General features: G+C 30.8%; 1 protein-coding gene across 5 annotated transcripts in view; it reads right to left on the bottom strand.

Moving 5' to 3' along the window:
* Positions 1 to 15772, bottom strand: part of CSMD3 (CUB and Sushi multiple domains 3) — a 1218504-nt gene that overhangs the window by 713423 nt on the left and 489309 nt on the right. For 2 of the 5 annotated variants that reach the window (XM_057497816.1, XM_036876426.2), the window contains exon 7: positions 7585 to 7893. The exons of the other annotated variants lie outside the window; for them this stretch is intronic. In XM_057497816.1, the coding sequence (XP_057353799.1) occupies positions 7585 to 7893 (309 nt within the window). The remainder of the gene's footprint in view (positions 1 to 7584; positions 7894 to 15772) is intronic. 5 annotated transcript variants of the gene reach the window in all.

Below are 15772 nucleotides of genomic sequence, written 5' to 3'. Positions count from 1 at the left end.
ATCCCATACCAATCCTATCAAGTCACTACCTGCATTTGAACAAGACTGCCAGGTGATTTGTGTTCAAACTTGAGTTTGAAAAGCACAGTCTGAGACTTAAGACTCTGAATCTCTATCAACTGTTACTACACTTTTGTGTACTTACTCATTTGCCTGCTTTATCTACTTAAAATGTATTCTTAATTTCTTGCTAAAATTATATTAAGAAAAGTTATATCAGATAATATCACTTCCCTGCTAAAGCACACCAATGGCATTCTATTTCACTTAGATTAAAATAAACTCTTTATCTAGGCCCAGGGGACTACAAATGCTGTCCCACCTCATCTCGACCACTCTCCTTGTCCACTGAATTTCAGGCACCGTGGGCTTTCTTTTTGCTCAACCAAAACTCAAGCTCTTTCTAGCTGTTGTTTTCTCTGCCTGATATGCTTTCTCCTCTTATCTTTGATCTTAGCATGGTCTTCTTTCTGTTATTTAGGTCTCAGGAAAAATTTAAACTCCTCAAAAAGGCCTTTCTGGACCATCCAAACTAAGGTAGCCACTGATATATTACATAGTCTCTTTTATTTTCTGCACAGTCCTTACTCCCATCAGGTAGTTATTGACTTGCTTGTTGTCTTTTTTTCCCCCATGTATATATAAACTCAATGAGATAGAGTCTACTCAGTTTCATTCAATGTTGTAAACTCAAGAACTAGAAGAAAGTATGGTATGTAAGTGCTCAGTGAAGGTTTATTGAAGAAACAAACAAATAAGGAAGGATGGATGGGAAGGAGGGAACAAAGTAAGGGAGGAAGGAAGGTTGGTTAAAGAAAAGAAATAGACTGAAAGAAAGAAAAGAAGGAAAAATAAAGACAGAAAATAGTTAAGGCAGGAAGAGTGGGAGGGAGAAGTCTTGAAGAAAGCAACTGTCATCTTGGAGACTATGTAAATAATAAGGGAGAGTGAGATGATCAAATGATAAGTATTTAGAATGTAAGGCATATATGTAAGCATTGGGCCCTGAGAAAACTAAATATGTTTCTGCATTCCTATTTACTGGGCAAAGGAGAATGCCAAACTCTAGCTTTCTTGGTAGTAGTACTGGTCACATCTATGCTTGTTTTAACATTGGCTATATAATTAGATAACCATAAAGATAAATCCATGTCAGCTCAAACATCAGAAGAAAATAGAAGATAATGATAAATACATTAATTAATATATAGCATGTCTAGATAGATTCACAGACATTAAGGATTAGAAGGGATGGTAACAATGATATTATTGGGACAATCTGACTGATATGAATTTGGAACACCCAATTTGCCCATTGGGGAAATGCCTGAATATCCTATTAATAATTTAAGAATTTATTTATTCCTGAAGCTCACAATCTATATTTGAGCAGAACTCAATATTAACAAAGTCTTCTTTATAATAAACTAATTTGTATCTCCTTGGGGTCCCATAAACTAAGCTATACAAACTATGGCAAAACAGGTTTGATCTCTTACATGTAACAGCATATCACATGTATGAAGACTCATTTTCACTCATGTATCATACTCATTCTGTAGTGATTCTTTCTCTTAGAATTGACCAATATATTTTCCCTGCAGTTAACTTTTCCTTTGAAAATAGAGACCATATCTTATACTTCTTTTGAGTTAACAACATACTTACAAGAGATAATGTTCAATAAAACCCTGATACTTGATAGTTATGTATTAGTGTCCATAAAGTTCTAAGTAACAACCCATAACTTAGCTTCTTCATTCTAATTTGCTTTTGAAGTTTTTTTAAAAGAATTTTATTTACAAATTTATACTCTATAAAAGTCTTAATAAAATTTTTAAACACCATTATTTGTTTGCAAACTCTTGAAAAAATATTTTACATGTGGACAAATAGTTTACTGGTAAAAGGTACATAGTAGGCACCCAATAACTGTTACTTCTATACAATACAGTTTTTGTCATACGACAGTCTACTTTTTTTAAAAAATAAGTTGTTACATATCATAGATTTAGCTTATGAAGTAACTGGAAATTCAGTGTAGATGTGTATCTGATAGCTTACTCTCTCCTTTTTTGGTTCAGCAAAATAAAAATTCAGATGAACTTACTTGAAAAAATATTGCTTATGATAAAAATGAAAAAAAATCCTGCTTTTGTTTGGATTAAAACAAATAGCTTTATGCTGAATTGATATGCCTTACGGGTGAAAATAAAATGTTCTTTTTAAAAACTGATGATTAAAATATATTCTCTTTGAGGCTGCCCTTATGAGAGGGGAAGTCTACTTGTATTCAACTGCAGTTAAACATAAATTCATGTTACTCTATAAAGTAAACTAAAATATTGCTTGATCCTATTATGATCATTAGCTATTAAACATACTATAGAAGAATTCACTATACTATATCAAAACAAACAGCAGTAAAGTCTATAAATGCTCATAACACGTGTTGGACTCCACAAGATGTTATAGTCATCTGAGTTAAATTTCCACTAGAAGAACAATAAAAGAGAATTTATAATTAATATATATGGAGACAGGAACTTTTTCAGACTATATCCACATTTTGTACTTGAAAACAGCAACACTAAGGCTGCTCATTAACAGCTGACAACTTGTTCACATACTGGAAAAAAATATCATTCTACTACATTATACAAAGAAAACAATGTCAAATTATGTGGATTAAAACATTTAATTATTATTTTTAAAGTGGTATGGCTATAAACATATTGGAGGAGAATACCCAATTAATTGTGTTTATCATTATGCTACTTTAACCTTAATATTGTCTAATGCAGGGATATGCAAACATTAGACCTTAAGAATCTTGAATGATGGTGAAAGAATGAATGAATATTAGTCTAGTAACATAAAGATTGGGTTTTCAAAAAAGCCCCTGCCAGCCCACAATATCCTCTCTAAAGGTGTTTAATTAGGTGTTCTGAAAGATTCCATCTAATTCTTAAAATATATAATTCTAGAAATATTGGATCTTTGCTTATATTTTTAAATCATATTATGACATAGGTTCTGTTATTTTAAGTTAATTTTGTGTTGAAATTTCTTAGGACTATAATATTGAACTATGGGGTTTAGGGACTACTGGAAAAGGTACTTTAAGTAAAGATTAAGAAATAATTTTAAGAGATATCTTATGGCTAAAGCTACAAATTGTTCTGATGAAATTTAAAATGTCCTTAGATATTATACTACTTAATTTTAAACATATGGTTATTTTGTAAACTAAAATCATCAATTTTTTAGGTTTATTTATATGAAAGTGAATCTTCCTTTAAGCACAGCTGAATACCTCCTTTATTTATTTTGGTACAGACTCATATTTCTATGCAGCCCAAGTATCTACTCCACACTCAACACTTTTTCTGTGCATCTGAGTGATCTAATTACAACTTACTAATTTGAAAATTTTATTCATCTTTCAAGAATTAGTTAAAATACCCTCTGTATAGCCTTTCTTGATCCTACATTTAGAGTTAATCCCTCCCCTTTACTTCAATAGCAGTTCAGAACTACTGCTATTTCAATATTTCTCAGAATAAATTTATAATTACTCATATTTATAAAGTTATATAGACCACTTGATAGCATAGCCCACACTTTTTATTTTTATATCCCAACTTTCATGTAAATAGCAAAAGTTAAAACATATTTGGTAAATAACAATAAAATACTTCCATTGAACACAAGTCAGCAAGTGTGCTAAATTTTTTTCACACATCTACCTTGAGGCATATAGACAGTTACTAAGAAGCAACAGGTTTGAGTTGAAGTTATTGCTCAAGCTCATATAGCTAACCAGGGGCAGAGTGTACTCAGCCTAGTTCTCTGACCTCAAAAGTGACCAGCAATGGTGAGCAATTTGGTTTTGTCTTTCCATTGGGAGAATTTTTTTGATAGTTCTACCCAATGTCATGTTTAATCCTCACAATAATAACATTGTAATATTATTTTACAAACATGAAAATTGAACTCTAATATTTCATGTGACCTGCACAGGGCATCATACAGAGTAGGTGGCAAAATGAACTAAAATCTAATCAATAATAACTGAATTCTCATACTGAGAACTATTGACTCTAATACAAGTAACTGTGGTGAGGTGTTAATACATAGGTTAAAGAGCTAAACAAACATTATTTATTAGTATTTTTCTTTCTTTTTTACTTTTTTATTTCAATTTCAAAATACTCTTTTAAGTGGAGAAAACAAAACAGTTTTCTTTTACTTTGAATGAGTAGAAAGTGCAAAAATTATTTTAAGAAAATAATTTAAATTGTATCACTGATGTTTTAACTATGGTACAATAGGAACATTAATTGGAATAGTACCCTATGAAGACTTGAATACATCTATCATAAATATTCCATTTTTTCAGATTACTCATTAATTATATCACTTTTATAATAAAGTAACTAGTTACAGTGATTTAATATTTATTATAAAGTAAGATATTTTGAGTCCACAGACACTTGAGTACAATACCAAATACTATGTGCAATTTCAGTCTCCATATTTTGTGTTCACAGTGATACTGATGTGAATTTTAAGTACTTTCACTGCCTCAGGTTATTGAGAATAGATAAATTATGAATTAGTAATGATCAAAAAACATCATAAAAGCTTAACTGCAGTGTGAATAAAGAAAAAATGACAAATAAAAACTAAATTATCACACATGCAAAATAGTATGGAATTGCAGATGTCAAAGGCACCTCTGCTATTGCAATGTCTACCATACATATGCTTAACATGGTAACTAATTTCAGCAAAATGGCATCCATTGAGTTACATTAATATTTATTCACATGAAATTTATTGGTTTTACCATTTTCTGTTTAATTATAATTATCATTTGATTTTATAAATGTATAAGGGCTATAAGTAAGGCATTAACTAATTTTAAGCTGTGAATTTTGCAGCAGTAATACAATAAAAGCAATATATTATTGTGGGTTTATGAGAACAGTTGCCTTTAAAAGGGATTAAAAACATTGACCTTTTAATAATTGTTTCAAAAGGAAGTAGTTATCCTTAATATGAAAATATGTAGATATTTGATTATGTTGAAGAATAGAATTTTAAGTCTAAGTAATTTCGGTGAATGTTCTCGCTAGTAAAACTGTAACTATCATTAGTTCAGTAAGTACTGTAAAAATACTGAAGTGTCAGAAGCTGTTCTAGGCAGGGGAATGCAGGGCCTATCCACTCCTAACCTCACAGAGGTAAAAATTACTGGACAAGTCATAGGGCAGGTGATTAAAGCACAGGGTACAATGGCGAGTTATAAAGGGAAAACCCAACCTTCCTGGAGGTGACCATTCAAGCTAAAACTTGAAAAGAAAATTAGAATAACCTGGCTGAAAAGAAGAGATAGCTTGTAAGAGTGGCTTGAGGTAGAAAAAACATGGTATGTTTCATAAACTAAAAGAAACTGTTTGCCCCCCTGGCTCCAAAAAAAGGGAAGGAAAGGAAAGAGAAGGGAAGGGAAGAAGGAGAAAGGAAAGGAAGAAAATAATTGTGAAAGTTACATGAGATAAATTTGGAAATACAGGCACAAGCTAGATCATGGAGGTCCTGTGGGTCACTAGCAACTCTTGGTTTTATTTCTAAGGTCACTGGGAAAACACGGGAAGCCTTAAAGCAGTGAAGTGATGTGATCATGATTTCACTTTTAAAAGGTAATTCTGACTACATTACAGGGAATGGAATAGAAGAACAAAATTAATTTCTCTTTAAAATATCTAGATACATTAAGCAATTACTTTTGTATTATGTGTACTGACTCATTTAAAATGTCAGTTGAATGGCTCAAGCCTGCACACATCCTTTAGTACTCTGCTCAGTCATGAACTTTACATAATTGTCCTTGTACCACCAGAATGGCCACTCTATGTTCTGCACTCTAACTCAGTCCCTTGAATGGAGGAGTCATGCATTATTTATCCTTATTTTCCCACAGAACAGAGCCTGGTACTCAGCAGGTATTTCAGAATTTCAGATATATTGGTTGAGCTGGAATTATTTTTTTAATACTGCTTTGATGTCAGCCAATTATAATTTAGAAATTTGGCACTGCTAAGAGTCAAGTCTTTGAAAACTGTTTTACATCTGAAAATACAGGTGTATATTGAGGGGAGTTAGCTCATACATTTTCCAAAGAAAGTGAAAACACTAAATAAAAGGGTTTTTTTTCTTAGTAATAATATTTACACATTTTTATTTCCTGGTACTGAGAAAAATTGCCTGGTTGATTAAGCAAATCATGCATTTTTATCACAATTCTCTGTTATTTTAAATGGAAATATTAATTGTATCAATATGACTAGAGAATAAAGGTGATATTGATTAATCCTTAAGGAAACTATTTGTGAATTCATTTTAGAATGCTTATTAAAGAGACTTAAAATAAATAATTTCAGCATGAATTCTAATGGAAATGAGCTTCTGATGTATTTCAACCAAATTATGGAAAGATGTCTTGATTTTTCTCCTTAGCATACACTAAGTATCGAATGGTTTTCCGCTACTTACATCATGTTCTATATGAATGGTTTTCCATTACTTATATCATGTTCTGTATAAACCATACCTGAAGAGACTACATAAACCATAGCCAGTTTATAGAATATGTGATGAATTAGAAAGAGTTGGAGTAGATATTTTGTAATTGAAGTAAGTTTAATTAATTAATATTTTCACTGATGCATAATACTGAAATAAAGTTCCTTAATTTATTGACACTATACTGATTTTTTTTCTTTAAACTGCTCAATAAAAGTTGCTACCAAGAAACAGAAAAAGACGTTTGTTACACTTCCTAATTTTATAAAAGACTAATATTAACTGACTATAAATTACCAATATATAATTTGGCTTCATGGCATTTTATTCTCAGAAAATTAAATTAGGAAATTAAGGAATAATTAAATTTGGAGCTATAATCTCAATGAATAGCTGTTACTTTTTCCAAATGAGGAAACTGTTCTCAGTAAAATCATATAGGTCAAGCAATAGTTAATTTAGAAATAGAAAAATAAGCTATTAAGACAATCACCAGATATAATGCTTCCACTGATCTCAAATTATCTATATTCTCAATTGTTAATTAGCATTTGTGAAACATAAAAAATATCATGCAAATACAAGAAATTACCACATAGGATAAATCATCAATTTGTATATATGTACATACACTAATAGCAACTGGCTATTTCATTTTCATGGAATCTCAACATCATAATTGGTATGTAGAGTAAGCAACAGATAGATATTCAGTATTTGTTTTTCACTATCCCTTTTATGAATTATTTTCCTTCTACGCTTTCCCCCTCCTTCAAAAAACATTTGCATTGCACTTTGATATGTTTTTATTTTAATTCCTGTGCTTTCAAATTATTCAGATTTTGGCTGTTACTACCTGTATTTTTCAGCCACTCTGAACTCTTTATTTTCCTTTCTACATCTTGGCTCTCTTTCAGCTCATTCTCTATTAGAATCATTACCAAAATATAGCTTGGGCTATAACTAAATGGGCACAAGTAAAATAACAACCAATACCTCTATGAGTAACAACTGCAAGCTCTTTAGTTCTTTCTATCTGTTCAGCATTTCTTGGTCTTCTCCTTGTACTCTGTTTATCTGCTTGATGAGGAGAGAGCCCGTCCTTGGACGTGTTGGGGTCCAGACCTGAATTTCTGAGATTCGTAACTTGCACTCGCTGTTCCTCGGAAAGTCTATGGATGGTGACAGCTGTAACACTGGATACAGTAACATCTGCAGATGTGCTAGCAACAGCAATTGCACCAGTGGTAGTCCTGTTATGCTCCTCTAACTCACCAGTGGAGGTAGTGTGGGTCAATGGAGAACCTGTGGGACACAGTAGCACTACATGCTAACTTTTTCTTTTAAATTTTATTTATTTTTCTGATAAGTTTAATCAGTTATATCCCCTTCCATTACCTTAAGGATAATCAACATGAAGAGGCAAAACCCAAGCACCCACTAAAAATGTGAAGTACCAGATCTGATGATTGGTTTGTATTAATCGACCTGTGAATAAATATTAACACACAAGTATACCACATTTTAATTGCAATACATTAGGGGGACAAAGGTGAATCCTTTATGTGGCCTGAATGAATCTTTTTTATCTATAGATAAATTTTAGCAACAAATGCCTAGCAAGTGACAAGTTTTGACAGATCGGGTAACTATGTAACCACACTTTTCTCAAAACTATGCTTTGAATAGTCTGTGCCATCTCTCTCCATAATTTCTGGGAAAAATATCAAAATTTTCTATTTTAAGATAAGCAATTGTAGAAAGGAAAAAATCAAAACCAAAATGAAAACAAAATGATTTAAAAAAAAACAACTCTGAAATATCTACGTAAATGTCTCTTAACCTCATTTGCCAGAAAACAGCCAACATGATCAAATATTAAATATACGAGGTACATATACTTTAGAATTTAGTGGGCTGTTTTTGGAAGTTGGGTAATATTTTTCACTATTTTAATGTAAAATTTGAGATTAACTAGTTTTCAACGAATTAAATCTTTAGGTTTAGAAGTGATTAAAATTTAACAATTAGCATGGAATTTTAGTTATACAAAACTAGCTTTAAAAATAACAGAGAATTTCAAGTATCTCCTAAGCATTTCATGGTAAATCTCTCTCCATATTCTTAACTTTATTAAAGATTCACTATAATTTAAAAATTTGTTTTAAAGGTGCCAAGTTAGTGTTCTTTTTCTTTTCACTTAAACATTTTAAAAGATTACCCTTGGTAGTACATAATTCTTATATAATGGAAAAAAAAAGTAACCTTACAAGAAAAGCCTTAAACTGAATGAAGATATATATATAAAAGATCTTGACAGCTAAAATCTTTAAAAAAGAGAAACAATTTTGAATTTTGGAGATATAAATTAGAAATCAGTCAAGTCCTAGTTAGAAAACTTTTGAATAAATTTAAAGCCAATGAGTGGCATATGTTTCATATACTTGCCTTCTCAATAAACTACATTCCAAACTTCTGTCCACAATATATAATTAGACATTTTAGACAAAAATACAGAGGATATTTTAAACATTCTTCAAGAGGAAAATAGCTATATGCTCAGTGTGGTTTGAGCATGTTTTGCCTTTTTTTCTCTTGTGCTATGGGCAGGTGATTAGTAGGACTGGTAATTCTAGTTTCTGCTTTAAACTCAAAAAGGAAGTTGGCATGGGTTCACCTCATTCATTAGCAAGCAAAGGAGCACATGACTTCTACTAATTCTTCCAACCTGAGATGTCATATCTTGTTTTAATTTGATTTCAAAACTCAAAATATGAAATGATTGTATTTTGAGGCAAGGAACAAATGAGGTATGACAATTATCAGACTATTTTAAAGACTTTTAAAATATTTTATTTTATTATCATTATTTTTAAATATTTTAAAGAATTAATCAGAAAAGTTGCTGTTGGTATTTATCCAAGTTATTTCATGAAAATGAGAATCTAGTAAATTCGTATTGGTTAGGCAGATTGGCCAGTAGCATTTACTAAGCTAATATTTAGTTAGAGTTTTCTTTGATTACGTGATTAAGGAATAACTATGCTTACATGACTAACATTCAGTAATTGAATTCATGGTAAATCAGACATTTGGGATGCTCATATGCTCATTACTATCAAAACAATTACTGATGTATATTATTCTCCTGGGGAATTTAATTACATATTCCATTATGAAAGGAAGCATGAAATCAGATAGGATAAAAAAACTAATACTTCAAAGCCTTTCATAACTTTATCTTAATTTCCAGGATCTTAGGTTTAAAGAAGAAAACTTAACTATAAATATGTTTTCTAAATATAATCTAAAAGTAAGAAAAATAATAGAATTTGTACTCTGTGTCAAATCTCACTGTTTATACCTTACTCCAAAAGGGTAAACTGAACAACGATTTATAGTCTATCACTGAGGTCATTACAACTAATTGCAAATAGTCTCTTGTATTGGGGTTGACAATTCTGGGTTAATTCTTGGGAATGTGTCTAGGTTGCTTCTATAACTAATCTTCAGCAGTTACAGACCAATTCCAAACACTCATTTTCCTGATGTCCCAGGTGATAAATACAGTTCCTAACCAAATTTCAGAATTTGAACTGATCTTTGGTAGCTTTAGACCCAGGATTTGCTAGCAATCCTACTCTTAATCTCTTATTATCTTCAGTAATAAAGCTCTACTTCTAGCTAAAGGTGGTGGTGATTCAGTACTATTCTCTTAATCTGAATGCAGAACAGGGTGTAATGCTGGAATACAGCACTGAAAAACCCATTTTCTTAATAGCCATATATATGGTTATAATAACCAATAACCAGACATATTGGTTTTGCTAGATATTTTGTTAACAAGATATTTTGCTAACTAGTTTTTACATTTTACTTATATTTTATGTTCATATTCTTTCCTCCACCTCCTAGAACACAAACTCTCAAAGGGCCGATATTTTTATATATTCTACTCACTGCTGAATCCCTAGCATCAAAAACAGTGCCTAGTAAAAAATAGAAGCTCAAAATATATTCCTCAAAAGAAAGATAAAATGAATGAATGAATCTAACGATAATGCTAACATAATATTAACAGTAATAAAGAGAATACATTTCACAAAGGAAATTATAATTTTTCATGGCAAAGTCATATTTCTAACAGTATAATGAGCAGAGTTTTTTCCTCCAAAGGGAGGAAAGCTGATAATTTTATTTTCAACTTCCAAAAACATCACTTTGAAAAAGTGTGGAATCTGAAGGTTTATTTACATAAGTAAGAGTACTTGAAGATTTCTGTCATCATTCCCAAATCTTGAAAGTTTGCAATGTTAGTGTGAAATGGATTTACTAGGAATGTTCAAATTTCTGTAAAGTGAAAAGTGGTTATGTCTCATAATGGCAGGAGGTAGAAGTGCGTCTAAATTTAGTTATACATATTTCATATACATATATATATAGTGGAATTATAAACAAGTAACACTGATTTATTTTATAAGGCAATAATATCACCCATCACCATATAGTTATATCATGTATTGTATAGCCATTTTATTTAGAATGCAGACCAATTTAGAAAAATGATTTGTTACCACTTTAAATTGGCAGTGTATGAAACACAGATTTTTAAATTGCCAAAATGCACCCACCATTTAACAGTTTAAAAACATTCAATGTTTTTGCACACATAACTGTCTTATGTGGTAATTGCCAATGATACAAAAAGTCTTAGGATTATGTATATCAACAATGCAGTATTAAATATATAATATAGTTAAGCCAATATTAAAATTTTCTCCTTTTAAAAAATTTAATTTTACTACATAATGATGTAAACATCATCTTTAATAGCACAATATTAAATTCATGTTACATGAGATACAACCCAAATTAAGGAAGAAAGTGTACATTCAGAAAATCCATTCATTTGAATTCAAATCATGTATACAAGATGTAGTTTATCACAATTAGACTATCCTATCATTAAATTGCTTGAGATATATTTAAAAATAAGATGTTTAAAATATAAACATACCTAAAATATAATTTCATTAATATTCTTTAACAAACATTTCCCAATATAACAAAAATAAAGTGAAATGGTTTACATATATAAGCATGCTTCTATAAATCATAACTAAATGTCATCTTTGGAATTGTGATAATGGAAAATGACATATATTACACATGTAAATTGACACATGTACTTAATAGTAATCATTACAATATTAAATTTGGATTTTATTATGCATTATAATGAAAATTATGTTTTTGAATCCTTTTTTATTTCAACAATATATCTGCAAGTCTAATAAAGTTCATGTAAAGCCATTTATAAATATATTCATTTAGAAAATATACCAAATAAAAAGTCATATCATAATTGAATTTGAATTTCTATTTAATTGAAAGTTTAGTTTTGTAGGTTTTCAAGTTTTTTATTTTCTATTGCTTTGTAATTATTGTCCACTTCATCACAGAAGTAACAGAATATGTTGCTAGAGACATGAGTGGGTGGCCCAATATGTATACAACTATAGAAGTACATGTTAAACATTGCTGCATATTCAAAGAAGTATTTTTAGCTATTTATGTATGGCATCTTATTTTAGGTTAAAAAACATATTCTGTTCCATTAATTTTAGTATTTCAAATGAAACATTTGAATGAAAGTTTAACAAAATAATTCTAAATGGATAATTTTGTGGTGCTATGGTATATAATGAATAAAAATGCAATAAACATATTTAACATGAAAACATGCAAAAGAAAAATATGCAAAATAACATCAAAATAAAATCTAAATACAACAATCGCAACAATTGCACTTGAGTCATCATTTAGGTATTCTATTAATTTTAGCATAATTTGCATGTGGAATTTCTTTTATTTAATCTCATATACATGAGACTTATAGAACTACATGAGTAAGTGAGGACTCATAAAAACTAACTGAAATATGAGGTGCGGGGCAAAACAAAGTTACCGCTTCATTATGTGTTTCATGTTATATGAGAATCAGAAGCTTATCATCATTGGGAAAATAATTTAAGCATTTTGAATTTTAAATATTATTAATTCCAGTATCCTAAAGTCCATATTGTTTAGTACTTAGGGGTATGAATTGGTGAATGTGTATTATGAATATTCAACTTGGAGAAGAGATGGGGAAACTGAAATTGAAAATATACCTTAAATTGTAGAAGAAATATAAATGATCTACCTTTGAGTAATTGTTAACCAATATAACACTGTTTCTCTGACTATAAGAAATGTAGTGAATAAATATATAATATAATAACAATTTGTATTGCATGTGCTAGAATAGAAGAAAAGAGGAAGAAACAACCTAGAACATATAAATCACTCCTCTTTTTTTTTTCAAATGAGGGTAGCATTTCCCTTTTCTTTCATTGTCCAGCACCCACTTCTCCCTAGAAGGTATTTTATAATGATGATATTTGGTATTATGAAAGAAAAGAGAAAGTAGTAAGGGAAAGAAACTGGTGGGCTTACCCTTTACGCCATCATAGTTGAAAGGAAAAATAAGAGAAGGCTTTATCCTGACCTTGCCTATCATGTTCTTTGGTTTTGCTCTCCTTGACTGTACCCATGTTTATCCCTTACATAATGGCCTTCTAGTTTGGAGAGATCGGGGGATTCATTATTTTTCATTAATCGTTAAATGTTCCCCTTTTTTAATGCCTAAAATATAAAGTATTCATAATGCTGGTTTTGTATATGTGATTTGACTTAAGGGAACCAAGAAGCTATCCTTACCCCTAATTTTTTCCTGTGTACCCAGATGATACTAAAAAGATACTCTTTAGGATTAGGTACTGCCTTCTCAAGACTGTCTTTACAGTTTGAAAGAATACACATATTAGAGTGATAGCTTTTAACTATTTAGTCTGCAATAGATTATTGCAGAATTTTCTTCTAAAAAGAAAAACTGTAAGGGATGTTTGAGAAATACGTGTTTGGGGGAGGAGTGTACAGCTTGCAACAGATCCCTGAATGTTCCTTGTTAAGGCATTTATCATAAATTGATGTCTGATTCCATGTGACTTATATGATTGGAAGACCTGTGCTCATCATTAACAAGAGCGAGGTAAGGGAGCTGTGGGTGGGAGGGAAGGGCTGGCATCCTGAAGGAAAGACTATTATGGTGTTGATTGTGGAAAACTTGCTGAGCAACTGGTGAATTTCTATATAAACATGGTTAAATAGAGCTGCTAATAAGAAACTCAAGGCAAAGAAAGTCTTATTTTCCTGCATCATACATATTATAAAACACAGTTTATTCTATAGCAGCCAATTAAACAGTAGCAGGAGTGATTTGCTTGAAAATAAATATCGATCTTAGCTAAGAAAAGTAGCATGTTGAAAAAACAACTTTAGAAATGGTAAGAGCCTATAGAGTTCATAATTAAATGCCATCATTAACTGGAAGAGCAGATATGTGATACATTATGTATTGGGCTATTACACATAATTCCCCAAAATTATATGTTGGGAAATTTAAAGTATTTCCATTTAGAAGAAAAGCTTTCTATTTCTTCATTTAATTAGTCTTCCAAATTCCTTTTTTTTTTTTTAAAGAATGACATTTTATTTCAGGAAAAGAAATAAAAAGACTATACTTTTATACCATCAATTTAACAAAATTATCAACACTATAACAACGATAGCTGAGATTTACATTTATATTTGGTTTCAAGTACATTTTGGTTCTTTAGTTTGATAATGGGAATAGAATGATGTTAAATTTTTGGATAAAATGTGGAAATCTGACCAAGGAGGATCTCAAAAATTATATATTTTAACATTGTGACAACTGGCCGACTCTTTTTGAGACTTTCTACTCCAATAATAGAGTCTGATCCTCTGGATGATACAAATCAGAAGGTTAGAGACATCTTCACTCAAATCTTCTCTAGGGAAGAGAAACATAAGTTTGTGTTTTAAATACAAAGAATTTCCATCTCATTTAGAGCAGAAATTACTTGGACAGACAGGAAAAATAAGAGTAAAAAGTGAAGAAAGAGAGTCAGTAAAACACTTGTGCTTTAACATCTTTGAGATATTGAAAAAAGAAACCTTATCTTGCATACATTCCAAAGAAAGCAAATGTTATTTACTTAGTGAATGTTTCTCTTCCCCATCGTTTCTCTACCAAGGAAAGTGAGGATTTTTCCCTTTTCAATGTTTCATTAGCATTTAAAATATCTGGCTATAAAACTTACTACTTTCTATCTTCCTCTCCCTCCTTTTCTATTCCACAAACATGAATTAAATACTACCATGCCTCAAGCAGAAACACATACACACTTAGGGACATGGCCCTCATTGCCTTGCAAATAAACTGCTATGAAGTTAAAAAACCAGATCCATGTGATATGTTCAATGAAGGATACAAAGATAACCACAAAAATATAGCTTGAAAGCCTTTACCTATGCTTCCAAAATGGAAACGAATTTCTAGTGGAAGGGACATTGAAATTGAGCTCAAGATGAACAGATTTTGTCTAGTTTATGAGGAATAAAAGAACATCCTAGTCAGAGGTAACAGGTTAGAAAAAGGGTGTGGCATGAGAAAAGGCAAAACATGCTCAGGCACTGGCAGTGTGTTTGTTTGGAAGGATGAAGAGAGAATGATAGCAGATTTGGTAGGCAGGGACCAATCAAGCCAAGAAGGAAAATTTCAATTTAGCTTAAAAAGAAGAGGTATAACTGAAGGATATTAAGCAGTAGATTGATATGACAAAGATTGTCATTTTAGAAAGATTGTAACTGCTGTAATATGAAGAAGGTAATAGATGTATGGACTAAAAGCAAGGCAAACATTTAGCTGACTCATTTCAAATGACTATGAGCACTTTGAAAGAGGGCTGCAAGATTTAGCAAATGAAAATATAGGATACTCAAGTATAGCTGAATGTCAGAAAAGCAACATTTCATTTCTGTTAGTTATGATCAGTGCAGTACTTGAATTTATATTTGCATTTATAATAAATATCTATCCATTGTTTATCTAAAATTCAAATTCAACTGGGCATCTGGCATATTATCTAGGGACCCTGATTTGAAAGTAATTCAGATTTATGAACTGAAAATTTTCCATATACCAAGCAAGCAAAAGCTATTAACAAATATTGATCCCATTAGTGTAAGTGTGCTTTGATAGATCCACATGTGACAA

This window comes from Manis pentadactyla, chromosome 3, assembly GCF_030020395.1.
Source record: "Manis pentadactyla isolate mManPen7 chromosome 3, mManPen7.hap1, whole genome shotgun sequence".
NCBI classification, from domain to species: Eukaryota; Metazoa; Chordata; class Mammalia; order Pholidota; family Manidae; genus Manis; species Manis pentadactyla.
The sequence above is the reverse complement of the archived record's forward strand: the minus strand, read 5'-3'. Positions and strand labels throughout refer to the sequence as shown.